The following is a 21,629-nucleotide window of genomic DNA, read 5'->3' as shown; positions in this document are numbered from 1 at the left end:
CTGCCCTTTAATGTAAACCGGGTCAGCTGGGGCAGACTTGTGTTTCTTTTCCACCCTGGGGTTGATGACTCTAGCCCTTACAGGATCTTTAAAGACTTCAGGAGCGTGTTTGATTACCCCTTTTAACACTGGGAGAATGGAAGTGGATCATTGACATGTTGCAAAAGTGTCCATGAGGAAATCCTCTTCTATAGGGTCTGTGTGCAAATTCACACTGTGGTATTCTGCAGCTCTGTGTATGAGCTGAGTGAATCCTATAGTGTCCTCTGGAGAGGATGGTCTAGATGGGTAGATATCGTCTTGTGGTGTATCAGGAACATCTGGTGTGCCATAATCGTCCCATGGGTCATTTGGGATATTAGGATGACTAGGTTCCCCTAAAGGTTCATCATCCCCTTCCTCCCCAGAGGTGTCCTCATCATCCTGAGGTGGAGGAGATTGTGAGGGTGCTGGAGATGGGATCGAAGAGATGTGGTGTGGAGGAGGAGGTGGAGAAGGAATTCTTAAAGGACAAGTGGCAATGTCACTCTTCTTTAAAGGGTGTGTAGCTGGTACAGGTTTGTCCATTTTCCTTTTCCTGGAAGGACTAAGTATAAGTTGACCCGTCTTTGGGTCTATTTCGAGAGTTTTTTGGGTTGGATAAGGCCTAAAAAGCTCCTCCTCTGGAGTGTGTTGTTTCGGTACCGATTTTTTTCGGGTCCGACTGTGTGGCACAAGTTTTTGAGTCGTTTTATGCTCTTTGGGTTTGGAATGGGAAGTTTTCCTGGGTTCTGTTGGGGTCTTCGGAACCGGTTGTTTGTTTGGTTCCGTTGATTTTTCCGGGACCGAAGATTGAGCGCCAGTGGTCTTTGGAACCGGTTGTTTCTTTGGTTCCGATGATTTTTTCGGATCCGAAAACTCAGTGCCAGTGGATTTCGGTGCCGAATGCGCCAATGTGGAACCAGGCTTCGGTGCGGACGAAGACAGTGGTTTCTCTTTGGGTTTGTCTTTGGTGCCTGGGGCAGGGTTTCGGTACCGACCGTAGGCTGGCTCGATCCTGAGTGGCCTGAAGGCTTCTGTGTTGACTTCTTTGCTGAGCCCGAAGGCGGGGCGTGGAAGTGTTGTCCCGGTGTGCACCTAGGCCCGAAGGTGAAGTTGTTACGGAAGCCTTTTTGTGAATGGGTGGGGCGGAGGGGTCAACGTCAGTACTTACGACCCGCTGTCCTGGAGTGATGTCTTCGACATCAGAGTCGTCGGCTTCGGAGGCGCTAATGTTGCCCTCTTCGATCTGCTCCTGCTCCGGTACACTGATGCCTTCTTGGAAGATATCGTCCGGTATTGATGTTGATGATCGAGCCATGCTTCTTCGAGCCCAACCATCCCGTATTCTTTTCTTGGAGCGGAAAGAGGCACAAGCTGGACAGTCTTTGGCCTCGTGCTCGGGCGAAAGGCAGAGGTTACACACCTCGTGAAGATCAGCGTGTGGAAACCTGGATCCACATTGAGGACACTTTTTGAAAGGAGTCCTTTCCATGAGCCTAAAGGTCTAATGGCGCAGCTAGGCCCGAAGGCCTGCGCCGACGACCGGAATCGAAGAATTCAAGTTTGTAGAGATGCGCGTCGAATGGGAAACGCTATCTAAACAATACTGAAGAATGCGTGAAGGATTGCGCGTCGAAAGGTAGAACGGTAACGATACCGAACTGGAGCGCAACAAACACATCCAGCCCGATGGCAGAAAAAACAATCTGAGGATGGAGTCGATGCCCATGCGCACTACTGTCCAGAGGAGGAGTCACCTATCTTGTGACTTTCAAAGACTTATACCAATACAACAACAGAGTGCAAACATCCGGGCCCAACGCCAGATGGCGATCTATGCACAGTGTGTGATCTGCAGCTCCTATGCCTCAAACTCAGTTACTTTTCGTCCCCCTAATGGCCTTTCCTATGTTACCCTCCAGAATGTCGTCTTGGTTATGGTAGATTTGCGTGCCCAGGAATGTCAGGCACCTGTCTTCCCAGGCCACCCCCTCTGTTTCTTGTGGGTCTATTCTCCCCCTTTTCATGGGAAACAGACAAGACTTTGTCCAATTCACTTTCAGTCCCGCGACTCGGCTGAGAGCCTGGAGCAGGCTCTTTGCTCCTACTAACTCCGCTCCCGAATCAGTCAGAAATAGCAACAGGTCATCGGCATACAGTGCTATGTGATGGATTTGCCCATGGACATTGAGCCCCTGGTAAGCTCGTCCCGATCTGGCTCGTGCTGCTACTGGCTCCACTGCCAGGACAAAAAGCAGAGGGGAAAGGAGGCACCCCTGACGTGTCCCCCTTCCCACGCTGCAGGCATCTGAAATGAGTCCACTGGTTTTAATTCTGGCAGTTGAGTCCGAATACAGGAGAGCTGTCGAGCTCACGAATTCAGTACCCAGCCCCATTTTCCACATTACGTGATACAGGTAAGGCCATTCCAGGCTGTCAAATGCTTTTTTATATCAACGGCGAAGACCGCGCCTTGTCAATGTTATAAGAGTCCGCTTCTAGGACTCTCAGAAGGCGCCGAACGAACAAGTTACTTACCTTCGGTAACGATATATCTGTAAGAAACATTAGTTAGTTAGATTCCTTACCTTAGAATATCCCCAGGCGTCAGGCTGGATCCGGAAAGATTTTTTGTCAGCAGTACCCTTGTGCGTCGATAGGCGTTGTCTGCGACTCCGCGTCAGATGTCGTGATCGCCGGGATGACGTCGTCGGAGTACTTAGACACCGCCCTCGCGCGCTGACGTCAGTTCTGTACATAGTTTTCCGCGCCAGGAACGCAGAGCCATGCAAGAAACCGACACTGGTGCCATGAAACTAGGGCCCTGAAAGGGATGACAACCCTAGATATCAGTTCGCAGAACGGGGAGGATGGGTGGGGCGGTAAGAAATCTAACTAATGTTTCTTACAGATATACCGTTACCGAAGGTAAGTAACTTGTTCATCTGAAAGAAACGTCTAGGTTATCCTCTTGAAGTAGCGAGAAAACCTTGAGGGAGTGTTTCTGCAAAGAGCGGGTGTTAAGAGTGGCAAAACAAAGTCCAAACTGGTTGAAAGGTCGGGCGGCCTGGGTAGGGGTATAGTATGGCTTAGCCTCCTCGTATTTAATTGAGGCTTCAGCAGCCCTTCCGACCTAAGGGTATCTGTCACTTTATTATGCAGTGGCAGCATACCTTGATTTAAGGACCGGAGTTCCTTCATAGAGTACATGAGGCGTGGGCCAGGGATCCTGGCCCCTGTTCCTGGTCTAGCGCGGACGGGCGCAGACAGGCTTGCCTTTGGCGCACCTTTGGCGCTTGTGGCGCGCCCGCAGCACGCGCGTGCGCGCTGAGTGCTTGCCTGCTCCAGCTTTGGTTTTAAGGCCAGGGACTCCTCCCACCCACCACTCAGCCTTGCTGTGCAGCGTCTGCCTGTTCCAAGCACTAGACGTGACAATACCAGGAAGTGCAAAAGGCGGAGATGAGGGGGCGCTGGGAGCAGTACGCACCTTATACAGTCTGCGTGTGCCTAAACATATGTAGTGCTAATACAGTGATAATAGTCTTATGCAGGTAGGTGCAGTGTGGCAGTTTGCACGAGGAATGGGTCGAGCATTCATGATGCCTTCCCTCCCTCAGGGGAAAGGCAGTGCAGGTGTTCATGGACACCACCACCACCATGTGGTACTGCAACAAACAGGGTGGGGTCGTGGACTCTTTGTCAGGAGGCTCTTCGCCTTTGGACATGGCTGGAACATCAGGGCATGACCCTGGTGGTTCAACACATGGAAGGTTCTCTGAACGCCAGAGCCGACTAACTCAGCCGTCGTTGCCTGGTGGATCACGAATGGCGTCTTCACTCAGAAGTGGTACAAGGTCTCTTTCAGCAGTGGGGAGAGCCTTGGTTAGATCTGTTCGCCACTGAAGAGAACGGGCAATGTCAGCAGTTCTGCACGTTGGAATTTCCAAGGCGGCACACGCTTGGCGCCGCTTTTCATCACAAGTGGAATTACAGTCTTCTATATGCCTTTCCGCCTATACCATTGCTGCCCAGAGTGCTGAAGAAGGTCAAGCGCGACCAGGCCCAAGTCATTCTTATGGCCCCGGACTGGGTATGAAGAGTCTAAAACCCCGAGCTCCTGAGCATGGCCAGCGATCCTCCTATCAGACTGCCCCTTCGGGAGGATCTTCTGTCGCAGCAGTAGGGGACGGTCCTCTACCCGAACCTGTGCAGCCTCCACCTCCTTTCGTTGACAGTTGACAGCTTTTGACCTTCTACCCAAAGTCTGTATGTCATCTTGGCAGCCAGGCGTCTCTACACTAAGACTGTATACGCCTGTCAATGGAACAAGTTTGTGACATGGTGCACAGCAAAGGCTGTGGATCCCTTCTCCGTTCCTCTTTCTGAGGTTCTTAAGTGGTTTCTTTCTTTGGCCCAGCAGCGCTCGGCTCTGGGAACTCTTAAACGCTATCTGGCAGCTATTTCTGCTTTTCTTCGGCTACCAGATCAGCCCTCTATGTTCAAGTCCCCTATTGTTAGTAGGGTCTTTAAGGGCATTATTCACTGCTTTCCTCCAGCTCCTTTCATAATGCTTCAGTGGGACTTGAACCTTGCCTTACCTTATGTATGCTCCCTTCGAGCCTCTTCACAACTGTCCTCTCAGACTCCTTACTCTGAAGACTACTTTTGTTGTTGCCATCCCCTCTGCTCGCAGAGTGAGTGAGCTTCAGGCTCTTTCTAATAAGCCCCCTTTCTTCTCTGTGCATCTAGTCAGTGGTGCTTAGGACAAGACCCACGTTACTTCCTAAAGTAGTTACTCCTTTTCATATAGGACAAACGATCACTCTTCCCACCTTTTTCCACCTCCTCACCCTTCCATGGAGGAGGAGAGACTCCACCGTCTGGACCCAAAACATGCGCTACCCTTCTACCTGGAGAAGTGTGGCTCAATGGTTAGAGTGGCAGACCCTGATGCAGAGGTCTGGCCCGGGACCAGGGTTCAATTCCCCACCTCGGCGGGTCTTGGGCTCAAAAATTCCTCAAAAAACCTCCAGTGGGGCTGCGGGCTCGCAGCAACTACTTCTTTGTCACAAGTCCCACTTATTGCCATCTGCCAGACGGCCACGTGAGCATCTAAGCACACGTTCACCAGACATTACTGCCTGGATAGTCAAGTCAGTAGGGACAGCTCCTTTGCCTGTTCTGTCCTCCAGGACTCTCTGGTGTGAACTTGGTTCGCAGACCCTCCTCCAGGGATGGTATTACTGAGGTATCTATTCTAAGGTAAGGAATCTATAACTGTCCCTTTCAGATGAAAAAGTTACTTACCTTTGGTAACGATGTATTTGTAAGAGACATAGGTTAGTTACAGATTCCTTACCTCCCCACCGATCCTCCCCGCTCTGTGAACTGATTTCTAGGGATATTACTCCCTTACAGGTACCTAGTTTTGGTGTCAGTGTCTTTCATGGCTCTGCACTTCTGTTGTGGAAAGTTGTGTCAGAACTGACATCAGGGGCGGTGTTTAAGTAGGCAACGCAACATCATCTTGGCGACCACGACGCCGACGACGGATGCAGAGTCGACCGACGCCACCTACCAATTTTTTTTTGTAAAATATGTTTATTGATTAACCTTGTACAATACTTCAGGAGCACTTCGAATCAGGAGCTTCCGCTCACATACCAGTACCCTAATACACAATACTCCTTGTACACTCAAGACTTTTCGTGATCTATGGTTTACAGTCAACGTTGTCTTTGCACATTGTAACATCCTGTGATATACCACCCACTAACAGGAGAAAATGCAATGCAATCCTATGTGAGGAAAACGGGTATATGCATTAACAGGTAAGTACACCACATACTCTTCCAGTCTTCGGGGGTTTAGACCAACACTGGACAAGGTTCCATTCAAGGTAGGTACTGCACCACCAGCGGTACTGGGACCGCTGGGTGCAGATTTCACTGGACGCAATATTAGTCAATGGAGACTGGGTACAGCAAACAAGGTGCAGATTGCAGGTAGGTACCTGCGGTTTCAGGTCACAGGCCTCGGGGGTTTAGGTGGGCACAGGAAGGCCACAAGGCAGCACCAAAGCTACACCACTAGCGAAACAGGGGCGGCCGAGTGCAGGGTGCAAATCAGCGTCGGGTGCCCAGTGTGTTTCAATGGAGAATCTCCAGCGCACAAAGAGGCTGCAGGCTCAGACCTTGAAGCTGGATGAAGGTGACCACCGGCTGGGCAGGTAAGCTGGAGGGTTGCTGGGCACCATCTGCTGGGCTCCCTAAAGTCAGGGTTCTGAGGATGCAGGGGTGCCTTTTGGTGTTGGGTTTTCTTTGCCGGTCGCTGTCTGGGGGTCCCTTCGTGTTGAGGCTGCAGGTGACTTCGTGGGGTCAGGAGAGGTCAGCCACTAATGGAGTCGAAGTCAGCATTGCTGGGGAGGTGTTACTGGACTGGTAAGCCACTCATACTCGGGCCGTGGGTGTCGGATGCAGAGTGGGCAGGGGTTGCTCATCCGACTGGATTCGGAGTCCTTGGAGATGGAGTTTTTTCTGAACAGGGCCAATGTCCTCGGCAGATTTGGTCTTGGCTGAAGAGTAGCAGTCTGCTTGGGATTCTTGGAAGTCTCTGGCCACAGGACAGGCATCGTCTTTTTCACAGGGTCTTTGAGCAATATACAGGCCAGTAGGGCTGTGGGGGTCATATCAGTAGTCGTCTTCAATGCTCAGCTGCATGGCTTCTCCTTCATCCTTTTCTTCTTGGGTCGCAGGACTATAAGAATCAAGGTTCAGGGGTGCCCCTAAATACTGAATTTAGGGGCGTTAGAGGTACTGACAGATGGTAGCCAATGGGCTACTTGCCTTTAGGGTGACTACACCCTTTAAATGTCCCCTCACTTTTGGGAGTGGGCACCCCCCTAACCTGATTGGGTCGAATACTTCCTCTCAAGATGGAGGATTTCCTAAGGAGGGTGTCACCTCGTCCAGGGCACATTAGGGGTGGGTCCTGGCAGCGAGAGGACACACTGCTCCTGACTACTAATTTTCCCACTGACCTTGTTGCCAAAAGTGGAGCTTGGTCAAGGAAGTGGACATCTCCACTAGCTGGGGAGACCCTGGCTAGCATATCAAAGGGCAGGAAGCCTTTGAGGCTCACCACCATGAATGATGTTCCTGCTTGGGGGTAGGTTTGAAGCACCTCCACCCCAGGCAGCCTTTGTCCCTGACCCACAAAAGCACAATGACACCCACCTCAGGGGTGCAGGAAGATGTCTATGTGTGGCAGGATAGTACATACCAGTCAGCTGTACACAAGAGAGTTAGTTGTTTTTTAGGGCATCTCAAAGATACCCTTTGTGTGCATTTTGTAATTAATCGAACACTGGCATTAGTGTGAGTTTATTATGTTGAGGAGTTTGATACCAAACTTCTTAGCATTCATTAAAGCCACCATGGAGCTGTGCAGTTCGCGATAAACTCCCAGCCCATGTACTCCTTACTCTGGCACCACTACACTTACAATGCCTGTGACTGGCACAGACAATGTAGGGGTATATTGCTCATGCAGTATTTCCTCACCTGTGGTATAATGCACCCTGTTTTAGAACTGTGAGACCTGCTAGAGGGCTGACTTAATTATGCCACAGGCAGTGGTTGGTGAGCATGTACGCATGGGTGGGTGTCATGTCGACTCTTATCTTTTGTCTGCACCAAAACTCACAGTATGCAATGGCAGTGTGTATGTGTTTGGTGAGGTCTCTGAGGGTGGCACAATACACCCTCTTTGGTCACAAGGCCCTTTTTGCAAGGGTCTTACAGGTGTGCCAGAGGTGTGCCAATTGTGAAAACAAAGGTGCATTTGGCAGGCACCCAGTGCGCACTCAGTCAAAGTGCATCAGATATCAGGCAAAACGTGGGGGCTAACCATGCAGAAAGGGGCTCTTTCCTAAAGATGGCCACACTCACCGTTCTTTGCAGTGGTGGAAGACCAACAATCTGTTGAAAGGGGGGCGTTTTTTAACCCTGTTCCCCACATCACTCAGACCACAGGTGCATTGCAGACGGGATGGGGTGCTCATCTACACGACCAAACAACACAAGATCTTTAGGATGCCAGGCATTAATCTCTACACAACAACTACCTAGAACTTCAGGCGGTCTACTTGACACTAAAAACTTGCCTTCCTCACCTGTCTCACAAGGTTGTCTTTGTCTGGATGGACAGTATGACAGCCATGCATTACCTACAAAACAAGGGGGAGACGGTCTTTACAACTATCACACCTGTCTCAGGCCATATGGAAGTGGGCTGTTCACCACAACATTCCCCTGTTTGCGGAATACCTTCCAGGAACAGACAATGACTTTGCAAACCTGCTCAGCAGGATGCAGCAATAAGTCCATGAATGGGCAGTCCACTCGCAAGTTCTCTAAAAGTGGGTGTTCTCTCAGATACTCCTTTTCGCCACAGCCCAAACTTTGTCTCTAGTAACCCAAACGCACTATCCAAGGGCAACTTTGGATGAGTTGGCCAGGTATAGGCGCCTACTCTTTACCTACTCTCCCACTTCTTCATTTCCTTGATTCAGAGCTCAGGCAAACTTCTTTTACAATAATCCTGGTAGCTCCTACATAGGCGCGTCGGCCTTGGTTCACAACATTCCTAGACCTCTCTATAATTCCACATGAGAAGGCAGGACCTTTGCATTCAAAATCAAGAACAAATCAGACACCCAGACCCGAAAACTCTCAATCTATCAAGTTAGCTCCTGAGGTCATAGAGTTTGACTACCTTGACTTACCTCCAGAATATATGGGCATTCTCAAGGAGGCATGTGGACCCACTACTAGAGCCTGTTATGCAGCAAAATGGAAGCACTTTGTGTGCTAATGTCAGACCAAACAAATTGATCCCATGAAAGCCACAGTACAACACATTCTCTGGTACCAGCTTCACGTAAACAAAGTAAATTTAGCGTACATTTCTGTATGATTACACCTTGCTGCAATGGCAGCCTATTAAAAAATGTATGGAAGGACTAAAACAAGTTATTCCACCATGGCTTCCTCCAACTCCCTCCTGGAACCTTAACATTGTTCTCACCAGACTCATGGGTCCCCCATTTGAGCCGCTACACTCATGCCTCCTTCAATTTCTTTTGTGGTAAGTTACCTCACTCAGATGTGTTAGTGAGCTCTAGGCTTTGACGTTTGAATTTTTTTTTTTCCAAATCTATAAAGACAAAGTAGTTTTTTGCAGTAATCCTAAATTCCTACCTAAGGTAGTTTCACCATTTTACCTCAATCGAACCATTGAGCTCCCAGCTTGTTTCCCTCAACCAGATTCAGTTGCGGAAAGAGCTCTTCATACCCTAGATGTCAATAGTGCACTTATGTTCTCCATAGATAGAAGTAAACCTTTCAGGAAAACTGAACAACTCTTTGTAGCCTTTTCTCCACCTCTTAAATGCAACTAGATATCCAAATAAGGCATAGCCAAATGGATAGTCAGACGTATTCAGACTTTCTGCCTTGAGGCCAAAAGACCTGTGTGTTCCTTACAGAGCACACTTCACTCTAAAAAGGGCGTAACTATGGCCTTTCTTGGGAACATCCCCATAGCTGACATTTATAAGGTAGCTACATTGTACACACAACACACTTTCATCAAACACTACTGTGTGGATATTCTAGCATACAAAAAAGCCAGTGTAGAACTGTCGTGTACTTCTTAAATACATAGAATCTGCGTGTTTGGAAAACATAAACTCTGGGATTGGTGTCCATGCTGATTCCAGACATCCCCAAAGGATATGTTAGTCTTTAGACCAGCTAGCTCACAGTGCCACCAAAACCTCCTAACCTTACCAGGAAGCGAATAGTTTCTGGCAACCATTCAACATGACAACCTTGACCCCTCAGGGAACTTGGAAACAGTACAGTACTTTTCACTCAGTCACTCGTGTTCACTTGGTCTCAGAGAGTTACATAGAATAAAAAATGGGGAGGTTTCCAAAAAGGATTTATAGAATAATCAATGGGGAGGTTTTCAAAAAGGATTTATTGAACCTGCGTCTTTCTAGTATAAAACATATGTACTGCAACAATCAATAGACAGAAGTTAACATAAGAAATTACAATCACCAACAGAGTAAATAGAAGGTAGAATTCTACCATGGTGCTAAACAGTGAATATATGCAGGCATACAATCAAGACCGTAATCAAGCGTACTCCTACTATGCGGACCCTAAGTGTACCTAAATGTACCTTGCATGTATGTGGGTGTAAAGACAAGAATCCCTTAGAAAAGAGCCAACCCCATTACCTGATAGGAGAGAACAAAGTACCCCGTCTTTGTCACAATTTGGACACTCCGCAAAGGATGTCAGACCGCTGCGTGCCGGAGCTTCTGCAGGCCAGGACCACAGTGTCTTGTGTCAGCGTGGGAGCGTCTCCTCTGTCTATTTGGTGAATGTATGGTTCTTTTATACTATAAATATAGCCTTGGGGTTCCTAACACAATCGATATGTTGTTAGTATGATTATGCAAATGAGCCTAAATCAATACCTGCAGTTATGCAAAGTAGTTATTTCACCCAGTGATGAAGATGAACATGATATTCATGCAGAGTACGTTAATCCTGATATGTACGTCATGTGCAGGGGACTTTTCTAAAAATCCTCATGCATAATAAATTAGGCTAGTTCAAGGAAACGGATCGACATTTATTCAGCACATAACTGGGTAAAAGGTCAGTGCTAAAAATGTTATGCAGAGCAAGGTAGGACAAATGTAGGTGAAAGGTCATAGTTTGGGGTACATAACAGTCAGGCAGTACTACGTTCCCTTTTTCAGATTGCTGCAGCTCCCACTAACTAGCCACTGCTTCTAAGGAGTTAATGATATACAGTCAAGGCAGAGCATATGTATTTACAGGTATATATGCCATTGAACTGAATATGTTAACCGGTAAGCATCAGTTCGTGGTATGTATTGCTGTAGATTCACATGCACCCTCTCTTCTTCCTGATACCTGTGGCCTTTGTAGTTATATTGTATTGTACTGCAGGATCTCCCTTACCAGTTTTAACCTTTATTCACACCCCACCACTTCGCGTCACGAATCGCATTACCCGCACTCATAATTCGGCAGCCTCTGAAACTATCTCTGCAAAGTGACCCTTCGGGGGCCCGTGGGGCATTGCAGCACTGGCCTGATGAGGAGCACTCCCCTATGATGAAGCATGACATCCTCTAGGGGATTTGTGAGGGCAACATAAACAGTCCAGCTGACTGTCCCGAACTATAGCTCTGGTCCAGACACTCTTCACCACTTGAGAGACCCTGCCTACCTTTTCTCAGGAACATAAGCCCCTTTTTGACCTTTTCATAGCATTTCTTACACATAATTTAAACTCCTTTCTCACCCGCCTGCGGGAAAGCAATCTTAACAATGGAGTCGATGTCCATGCGCAATATCACCAAAAGGAGGAGTCACTCTACCTATTGACTCTAAAGACTTTTATGGAAAAAAAAAGCAACTTGAACAACTCCGGACCTAATACTAGATGACACGAGTATGCAGGGCATGTGAATCTACAGCACCACATGCCACAAACAGATGTTTACAGGGTAAGTAACATTTTGCTTTTCTGTTTTGTGGTCTGTTGCAAAGTATTAAATGCATACAGTCCAGGATTAACATTTATTTGTTCTTATTTGTTATTTCATAGCTGAGGAGAGTATGCCAAAAACACCACTACGTTTCTCAGGCGTTTTACCAACCACCCAGGAATTGTGCAACATTAAAAATAAAAAAAAGGTAACATTTTCTGCCATGGTCTATAGTTGAGATCTGTTTTTAATATTTGTTTTACATTAAAGTCAGATACTTATTTTATTCATTACTTGTGTATAGATTTAAATTCAATTACAGTGTGTGTGTATATCTGAAAGAAACACGTTAGTTAGATTCCTTACCTTAGAATATCCCCAGGCTTTCGGCTGGATCCGGAAAGATCCTTCATCAGTAATAGCCTTGCGTGCCGCTAGGCGTCGTCTGCGGCTCCGCGTCAGTCGGCATCGTGATCGCCGGGATGACGTCGTCGGAGTACTTAGACGCCGCCCTCGCACGCTGACGTCAGTTCTTTTTTTTTTCCGCGCCAGTAAGCGCAGATCCGGGAAGAGCATACCCTTTAGTCACTTTTTGACTAAAATTTTTTGGTTCATCTTTCGAGTCGACCTTTATTCCTGGTGCCGGTAGGTATGCCCGGATTCAAGCCGTGCAACGCCGGTCACCAACTGATGTCGGTTACGGATCACCACCGTCGGTGTCTCTACTGCCTTGGAGCCAACCATAATGCCGAGTCGCGCCCCGACTGCTGGTCATTGACCTCGAAGGCTAGGCAGGAGCGGTCCCGCAAGCTCCTCGAGGTCCGGCAGTCGGCTCCGCGCTGCTCGAGGTCCCAGTCAAGGAGGAGGTCGAGGGACCGGTCGCGGAGCCACAGCCATCACCGCTCGTCGGGTTCGAAGTCCTCGCATTCAGGTAAGTCGAGGCACAGTAAAAAGAAGTCGAAGAGGCGACATCGCTCTGCTGACTGCCCTCTCCTCGCTAGTCGCACGACTCGGCTGAGGGTTCGGGTGGCACCACCCGCGCGGCCCCATACCCTCCGGTCCCTGGGCCTAATGCGACTCTGGGCGAGATCCGAGACTTCCTCGTGGCCATGAGGAGTCTCGCTCTGCCGTCGAGGCCTGCCGGCGCGTCTTCGGGCCCCGCAGGTCTGACTGGGAGGCCTAGCGAGCCGGCAGCTCTGGCCCCGGCACCGTCGTCGACTTCGGACACGACGCCACAGGCCCCCGTGGGATTCAGGCCTGGATCCCGGTCGATGCCGGATGACCTAACGACCCCTCCGGCGGCTGCCGACCCCTATGGTGCCGCCCCCGGCTCCGTCCTCGGACGACGAAGTCCCCAGTTTTAGCCTCGGTCCGGGTCCAGCGGCACCGCCCAGCGCCGTCTCCGGCGCCGATGGATGAGCAACTCATCTACCGCCCGGCTCCGTCCTTTCAACCTGTCTACCAGGAGTCGGATGACGGGGACGACTGGGAAGGGTCTGAGGACCCTCTGGCACAGCAGTGCCAGCTTGATCAGGACAGGGCAGAAGAGCTGGTAGATGCCAGTGGTCTCGACACCTCCCCTGACACTGGCTTCATCACTCCTCCCTCCGTTGTTACGGAGGAGGGTGCAACCTATTCCGTGGTGCTGTGCAGGGCTGCCGAAGCCCTTCAACTGGAGCTCCCTGCAGTGGCCGTGAGGACTAACCTCCTCACTGAAGTGCTTCAACCGCCAGTAAGCTCTTCAGAGCCTCAACTGCAGTTCAATGAAGCACTGACTGATGTTCTGGTGGGCACCTGGTCCAAGCCCTCCTCAGTCACTCCTGTGGACCAGAACGTGGCCCGGAGCCACCGCCCTGAACCGGGCGACCACAGCCTTCTGTCGGTGCACCCCACCCCTGAGAGCCTGGTTATCCAGGCCTCTACATCCCAGACCGCCTTCCCGTCCGCTCCTCCAGATCGGGAATCCAAAAGGTTGGAACAGTTTGGGAAGAAGCTGTTTTCCTCCCTCAGTTTGGGGTTGCGGTCTATTAATACCGTGTGCCTTTTGGACCGTTACACCCAAGCCTTGTGGGATACGGTGGCGGACGTGCTGCCCCAGTGTCTGGAGGAGGTCCGGACACAGCTCGCCCAGGCTCATGCTGAGGGGCGGGATGCAGCACGGTACTCGATTCGATGTGGGCTTGACACCACGGACTCGATAGGTAGGGCGATTGCGACAACGGTGATGATTCGTTGCCACGCCTGGCTGAGATCCACAAATTTTTCTGGGGATGTCCAGAGCACCCTCATGGACATGCCCTTCGACGGCCGTCGCCTTTTTGGCGACAAAGCGGTTAGTGTGCTGGAGCGCTTTAGGGACTCCAGGCCTCTCGGCCCCGCGCCCGCAAACTACCGCTTTTCGCCCCTTTCGTGGCCAAGGAAGGGGCGCCCCCACACGTCCGTCTAGCCATAGGCCGCAGAACCAGCCTCAACGCTGTCGCGGACGTCGATTTCACCGAGGCGGAGCAGGGAGACAGAGAGCCGGTCAGCCCACATCTACCCCAGCAGCATCTGCCTTAAAACCTTCCTAGTCTGACCTTTCAGGCCCATTCCACGCCTGCTCCACTGGCGTACCATCACGTCGGACATGTGGGTGCTGCAAATCGTCCGAAGGGGCTACTCCCCCCCCCCCCCCCTTCGAGGCGACCCCTCCAGCCATGCCACTGCAGTACCACCGCATGTCGGGGGATCACTTGCAACTTCTGCAGGAGGAAGTTACGGCCCTCTTGGTCAAGGGGGCCATCATGCACGTTCCTGGCCCAGAAGTAGGTCGGGGTTGTTACTCACACTACTTTCTGGTTCCCAAGAAGGGCAAAGGGGGCCTACGCCCTATCTTGGATCTCAGGAGCTTAAACGCCTTCCTCCGGAAGGAGAAGTTAAAGATGCTCACCATAGCTCAGGTTCTGGCTGCCCTAGACCCTGGAGACTGGATGGTAGCGTTGGACTCGCAGGACGCATATTTCCACAACCCCGTCCTGCCGGCCCACAGGCGTTACCTGCGTTTTCCGGTAGGCCACGCGCACTTTCAGTTTACTGTGCTCTCCTTGGGCCTCACCAGTGCCCCTCGGGTGTTCACGAAAGTGATGGCGGTGGTTGCAGCTCATCTGCGCAGATTAGGGGTTCCAGTCTTCCCCTATCTCGACGACTGGTTGCTTTAGGCGGGCTCCCCCCAGGCAGTCGTCTCCCACCTCCAGACTACGGCCGGCCTGCTGCATTTGCTGGGGTTCTCCATCAACGTGCCAAAGTCGCATCTGAGTCCCTCCCAGAAGCTTCTTTTCATTGAAGCGGTTCTGGTCTTGGAGCTGTTTTAGGTCTATCCTCCGGAACAGCGGGTTCGGGATATTCAGCCTCTGATTCCGATCTTTCAGCCTTTATCCTGAGTTTCGGTCAGGTTGGTGCTGCGGCTGCTGGGTCTGATGGCCTCCTGCATCCTGCTGGTAGATCACGCCAGGTGATGGATGCGGGCTCTGCAGTGGAACCTGAAGTTCCAGTGGGCTCAACATCGGGGCAACCTGTCAGACCACGTACTGATGTCGGAGGGCACTGCAAGACAGTTGCAGTGGTGGCTCACGGACCGCGATTTGGTCAGTGGCAGATTCCTCTCCCTTCCCCAACCGGAGCACACAGTGGTGACGGATGCGTCCCTCCTGGGATGGGGGGGCCACTTGGGAGAGGCGGCGATCAGAGGCCTCTGGTCTCCGGCAGACTCCCGGCTCCATATCAACCTATTGGAGCTGTGGGCGATTCGGCTTGCACTGAAGGCATTCCTTCCCTCTGTACGGGGAAGCGCAGTGCAGGTGTTCACGGAAAACACCACCTCCATGTGGTATTGCAACAAACAGGGCGGGGTGGGGTCGTGGACCCTTTGTCCTCTGGACATGGCTGGAACATCAGGGCATCACCCTGGTGGTTCAACACCTGGCGGGCTCTTTAAACGCCCTGGCGGACGAACTCAGCTGCCGGTGCATGATGGCTCACGGATGGCGTCTGAACTCGGACGTGGTGCAAGGCCTCTTTCGGAAGTGGGGATTGCCTTGGTGAGATGTATTCGCCACTGAAGAGAACACGCAATGTCATCAGTTCTGCGCGTTGGAATTTCCGAGGCGACACTCGCTCGGAGACGCTTTTCGTCGCGAGTGGAGTTGCGGTCTGTTGTACTCCTTTCCGCCTATACCACTTCTGCCCAGAGTGCTGAAGAAGATCAGGCGCGACCGGGCCCAAGTCATCCTTGTGGCTCCGGATTGGGCTCGAAGAGTTTGGTATCCCGAGCTACTCAGTATGAGCATGGATTCCCCGATTTGACTACCTCTTCAGGAGGATCTTCTGTCGCAGCAATAGGGGACGGTCCTCCACCTGAACCTGTCCAGCCTCCACCTACATGCGTGGAGTTTGAGCGGCGACAGTTGATGCCATTTGACTTGCCTCCTGAAGTCTGTGATATCATTCTGGCAGCCAGGCGTCCCTCCACTAAAACGGTATACGCCTGCAGGTGGAGCAAATTTGTGGCATGGTGCACAGCAAAGGCTGTGGATCCCCTTTCCGCCCCTCTTTCTGAAGTTCTCCTCTTTCTTCTTTCCCTGGCCCAGCAGGGCTCTGCTCTGGGCACCATCAATGGATACCTTTCAGCTGTTTCTGCCTTCTTACGGCTTCCTGATCAACCTTCTCTTTTCAAGTCCCCTGTTGTTGCTAGATTCTTTAAAAGCATTACTCACATGTTTCCTCCTGTCCCTTTCGTAATGCCTCAGTGGGACTTGAACCTGGTGTTAACCTATCTGATGTGCGCTCCTTTTGAGCCACTTCACAATTGTCCTCTTTGTCTTCTGACTCTTAAGACTGCTTTCCTGGTTGCCATCACCTCGGCCAGATGGTTGAGTGAGCTCCAGGCTCTTTCTTCTAAACCTCCTTTCCGCTCTGTCCATCCGGACAAGGTTGTTCTCCGGACTCGTCCTTCCTTTCTCCCTAAGGTGGTAACTGCCTTTCACATCGGCCAGTCTGTTACATTGCCCACCTTCTTTCCGCAACCGCATCCCTCGAAAGAGGAAGAGAGGATCCACCGGCTGGACCCAAAACGTGCGCTCTCCTTCTAACTGGACCGCACGAAATAGTTCCGGGTGGACGACCAACTCTTTGTTGGCTACGTGGGCACTAAGAAGGGGCGGGCAGTGCACAAACGTACCATGTCTCGTGGGTCTTTTTGGCATTAAGGCCTGTTATTCCTTGGCTAAGAAGGAACCTCCTGTGGGGCTGAGTGCCCATTCCACTCGGGCCAAAGCGGCTACTACTGCCCTGGGACGGGGAGTCCCTCTGCAGGACATTTGTCAGGCAGCTACGTGGGCCTCGCTGCACACGTTTGCTAAGCATTACTGCCTGGACTGCCAAGTCCGGAGAGACGGCTTCTTTGGCCGTTCTGTTCTCCAGGACTTTCTGGTGTGATCTTGGTTCGCAGACCCACCACCGGGGTTGGTATTATGGGGTATCTATTCTAAGGTGAGGAATCTAACTAACGTGTTTCTTTCAGATGAACAAGTTACTTAACTTCGGTAATGATATATCTGTAAGAAACATTAGATTCCTTACCGCCCCACCCATCCTCCCCGTTCTGCGAACTGATATCTAGGGTTAAGGTCATCCCTTTCAGGGCCCTAGATTCATGGCACCAGTGTCGGTTTCTTGCATGGCTCTGCGTTCCTGTTGCGGAAAGCTATGTACAAGAACTGAAGTCAGCACGCGAGTGCGGCGTCTAAGTGCTCCGACGTCATCCCGGCGATTACGACGACGGACGCGAAGCCGCAGACGACGCCTAGCGACGCGCAAGGGTATTGCTGACGAAGGATCTTTCCGGATTCAGCCTGACGCCTGGGGATATTCTAAGGTAAGGAATCTAACTAACTAATGTTTCTTACAGATATATCGTTACAGAAGGTAAGTAACTTGTTCAAATATACACAGAACATGTTTCGTAGAGGAATTACTAAATTGGATTGCCATCTGTTGCTTACAAGCAGTTATAATTCTGTAGTAAAATAAATTGATGCACAGCTGTGGGAAAGTAGAATCTACTCTGACTAGTCTGACTGGGATCCTGCTAATCAGGAGCCCAGTCACCAGTAGGATTTAAATTTAGTACTGATTTTTCTTATGTGCGCTCTCTTCGAGCCTCTTCATCATTGCCCTCTCAGGCTTCTAACTCTTAAAACTGCTTTCTTTATTGCCTTATGTAGGAAAGTAAGATCTTCTTTCTTTGTCACCCCCACTTTTTGCTGGTGTCACTCTGGTTTTCTGACTGGGATCCTACTAATCGGGAACCCAGTCACTGTGCTCTCTCCATAAATTGGACTATGGTAAGTGCTTTGGTACCTCCCTAATGAGCTACTGGTGTACCCTTCAAAGTCCCTAGTAAGGTACCCAGGGCATAGGTTCACCAGTGGTCTCCCATGGGCTGCAGCATGCATTATGCCACCCATGAGAGACCACTCGAACTGTGACTACAGGCCTGCCATTGCAGCCTGTGCAAGCTGGTGCTAGCACCACTCACCACAGATATGTGTTTCCTTACACCTTAGGTCACTACACTAAAAACCTATAAGTCATCCCTAAGGTAGGCCTTTCAATCCTGAAGGCATAGTGCTTGGTTCTAAGTGTGAGTGTGCCCTGCTCGAGCAGGACACCCCCTACTAACACAGGAGGGGATTCTCCCGGCTATGTAAGTGTAGTCAGCCATTTTATGCATATAGTGGACATCAAGTTGAATACGAGATATCTAACTATATATAAGCTTCACCGAAACCGGTCATGTTTGGTATCAAACATGTTGGAATCCTAATCCAACAACTATTTCAGTTTTGGATGTAGGATCCCATGTACTGAGGGCTCCCCTAGGGAACCTCCCTGATTTCCCTGTACCAGCCTTTCAGGGTCTAATAGCCAGCTAATGCTACTGCCGATTATAGACAAGATTCTGCCCTCCTGTTGCTGAGCCAGGCTCGATTTGGGGAAGCTAGGACAATAGGTTTCCTGTCACAGGGAGGTGTGACCCCCTCCAAGAAAGCCTGTGCTCCATATAGTTTCTTCTCCAGGCCTGTGGGCTTCCAAGACACCCGAAGTAATCTCCCTTGGTGTGAAGGCGTCACTCTCCTGCATCTGCAGGCACCGCTACGAAGCTGACCGGTCTCCTGCTCCCGAGCTCCTACGGGGTCCGAAAGGTTCAGCAACACAGGTGGTGGTTCTGCAACTCCCTTTAGGCCTGCCCTGTCTTCACAGCAAGTTTGAAGTCAGTATCCCTCGTTGGAACTGCTGGAGCAGTACCCATGTGCACCTCATCGACTTGCCAAGACTTGTTGTCTCTCTGCTCCAGTGATCTTCAGGCTCCAGCCTTCAGCATCTCCTGCTACCAAGATCTTCGTCATCACTGCATCCTTTGCACTGTGGGCCTGCATTCTTGCTGAGCTGCTCGAGGTCTTCTTGCACTTCTTTGCTTGCCCTGTCTGTTGCTGCTACCAAGGCTTGTTGGTGCTCCCACCGGACACTGACCCCCTGGTTTTCAACTTCTGACGTGTGACAGCTCGGGGCTCCTGGTCTTCCACCGTGCCGCCTGGTCCTCACAGCTGCAGCAACAAGGTCACAGTCCGCTCGCCTGCATCTTCGTTCTTTGGGGGTCATTGGTCTTCCGTGCCTCCGGGTCACTCCCGAGTGGCATAGTCTCTGTCCCCTCTGCTCGCAGGTACTCCTCTTCAAGAATCTACCCATGGATTCCACTGAACTCGTTCACCGTCTTCTCCAGCAGCATCTTTACTGAACTCCTCCATTGTGGTCTTACGGCTGTTTCCGACGTCACTTCACACCTAAGTACTTGGGTTCCCTGATGTGGGAATCTACGGGTGGGGTGACTCCAACCTTCTATCTTCCTTTCTTCAGGGTCTTCTGGGAAGGGTTCTTCTACTTAAAAACTGCAACCGTGACCTCCCCATTGACTTGTATTGAGCACGCAGTTGTGTTTCCACTCTGCATGCGGCATCCGTGGGGTTCCTGGGTACTTACCATGTGTAGTTCCTTGAGTCCCCAGCTCTTCTAAGTCTTCTGGGTCCAGTCTCGACTTTGGTCGCAATTCGCATTCCACTTTATTAGTATATGGTTTGGTCTCCCCCCCCGGAGACCACTGTGTATTTGTGCTACTTTCATGTTTTGATGTTGAAATATTGTGTGTATTGCGTTTATATCTCCGGGTAGGAGATATACTCGTGTATTAGTGAGTGTTTATAATAAATGCATATTTTTATAACTATACTGTGTGGTTATTTTCCACTTGACCTACACTATATGATTAGTTCTGGTAAAACAAGCTGCTTAACGCTCCTTCTGGGTTAATCCTGAAGGCTGCTCTCTACAGCTACCACTTAGAGAGCTTTCTATGTTTGTCTAAGACCACTAAAATCACCATAAGGGTTGTCTGGTTTAGTGTAGGGTGCTTGACTTCAATAACTGTGCACCATATACTAAGCCAGCCTCCTACAACACCTCTCCACACATCATGGTTATTACTACAATATCAGTTTGCTAGTTTTTTAGGTCATATAATTACAAATAGTTATCTAAATATGGGATCAGCTAATTACAATAAGATAAATAAAAAGTATGTTTATCCTTAATTTCGGTCCTCTCATATAAGTCAATGTAGACATTCCAGAGCCTTTTGGGGTTCTACTTGTCCAGTGAAGAATAGGCTGATCATTATATTGGTAATCTACGATGGGTGAATCCAACACCAATGTATTAATGTTGAATTTCCTCTATTGTGCTTTGGTTTCTCAATGTCTGATCTGCAGTATCTCACAGCTAGATAGATATTTGTTCTTTTTTTAAATATTATGTATTCAGTTTTTTTTTAGATATTCTTAAGTCAACCAAACCATAAATCTAATCTCTCATTGAGTTATCATAATGAAACCTGTGTCATAGAATGCACAATACAATCTCAAAGGTAAGATTAGCAGATGCCAATTGTAAGGAAATGTCTCTTGTTGTATGGTCACCCCCCAAGGTTTTTGACTGATGCTGCTGGTTTTTTATCTCTGAGTGCCTGAGGCCTGATAACCAGACCTCAGGGCCTGTGCCTGTGCGCTTACCCTTAAACTGACAAGTTAAATTGGCTTCTACCCAATTGGCTGAGTTAGCTTACCTTTTAAGTCCCTAGTAAATGGTACCCAGGGCAGGTAAACTAGAGAGTCCCCCTCCCCAGGGATTGCAGCATTGATTGTGCCAACCTGTGTGGTATACGAGTAAAATGAGACTCCTAGTCCGCCATTTGTTGGCCTGAAGATTACTTTAACTGTTGACTCCACTTTGCCATTCAAAGCAGTGACACAGCCTGAGTTTCCCGTGTGGCAGGCCTAGCAAGTTCTAAAGCAGGGTGCAACATTCTCATCGGTGGAACATGTATTTTACATGTTCTGATAGTATAATCAGTTGACTGTCATTTTTACTATGGAAAAGCTTGTAGCCCAGTTGGTAAGTGCAGAGTTACATACTGACCCCTCAGCTGTGCTAGCTCTGTAACAGTGTGACCAATGTGGGTCATCCAAGGTATCAAACAACTCATTATATTAAGCCTGAATTGATTCCGGGGGAGAACTTACAGTAACAAGTTGTGGTGTGCAACTGTAGCAGAGTTTCCGATTTGTTGCCTTCAGTCCCCTGTGCCAATACTGGATGCACACGGGAACCTGCTGCCAATAGAGCCTTCTGCCTCTCTGGGGAGATGTGCTAACGATTCCCAGGAAAGGATACAATAGAGGCCTGCTCTGGAAGGGAAGTATCACCAAGGGGTAGGTGGAACTCATGAAGCTTTACTCCGCGGAACTCTGCAGACTTGCATAAAAGCTCTTTGAGACCCGCTTATTTCCGTATTTAGAAAGGGTACGCAGTTCCTTAAGGGGATGGTTTTTTAGTGAGGTCAATTCTCAAATCCGTCGAT

At 50.0% G+C, this 21,629-nt stretch overlaps 1 protein-coding gene across 5 annotated transcripts in view; it reads left to right on the top strand.

The window, feature by feature from the left end:
• GBF1 (golgi brefeldin A resistant guanine nucleotide exchange factor 1) overlaps positions 1–21,629 on the top strand; it is a 2,300,480-nt gene that overhangs the window by 866,105 nt on the left and 1,412,746 nt on the right. For all 5 annotated transcript variants that reach the window (XM_085603553.1, XM_085603551.1, XM_085603552.1 and 2 more), the window contains one exon: positions 11,740–11,828. In XM_085603553.1, coding sequence (XP_085459679.1) covers positions 11,740–11,828 — 89 coding nt within the window. The remainder of the gene's footprint in view (positions 1–11,739; positions 11,829–21,629) is intronic.

This window comes from Triturus cristatus, chromosome 1_2 (genome assembly GCF_964204655.1).
Source record: "Triturus cristatus chromosome 1_2, aTriCri1.1, whole genome shotgun sequence".
NCBI lineage: Eukaryota > Metazoa > Chordata > Amphibia > Caudata > Salamandridae > Triturus > Triturus cristatus.
Note: the sequence above shows the minus strand (reverse complement) of the source record. Positions and strands in the feature narration are given on the sequence as shown.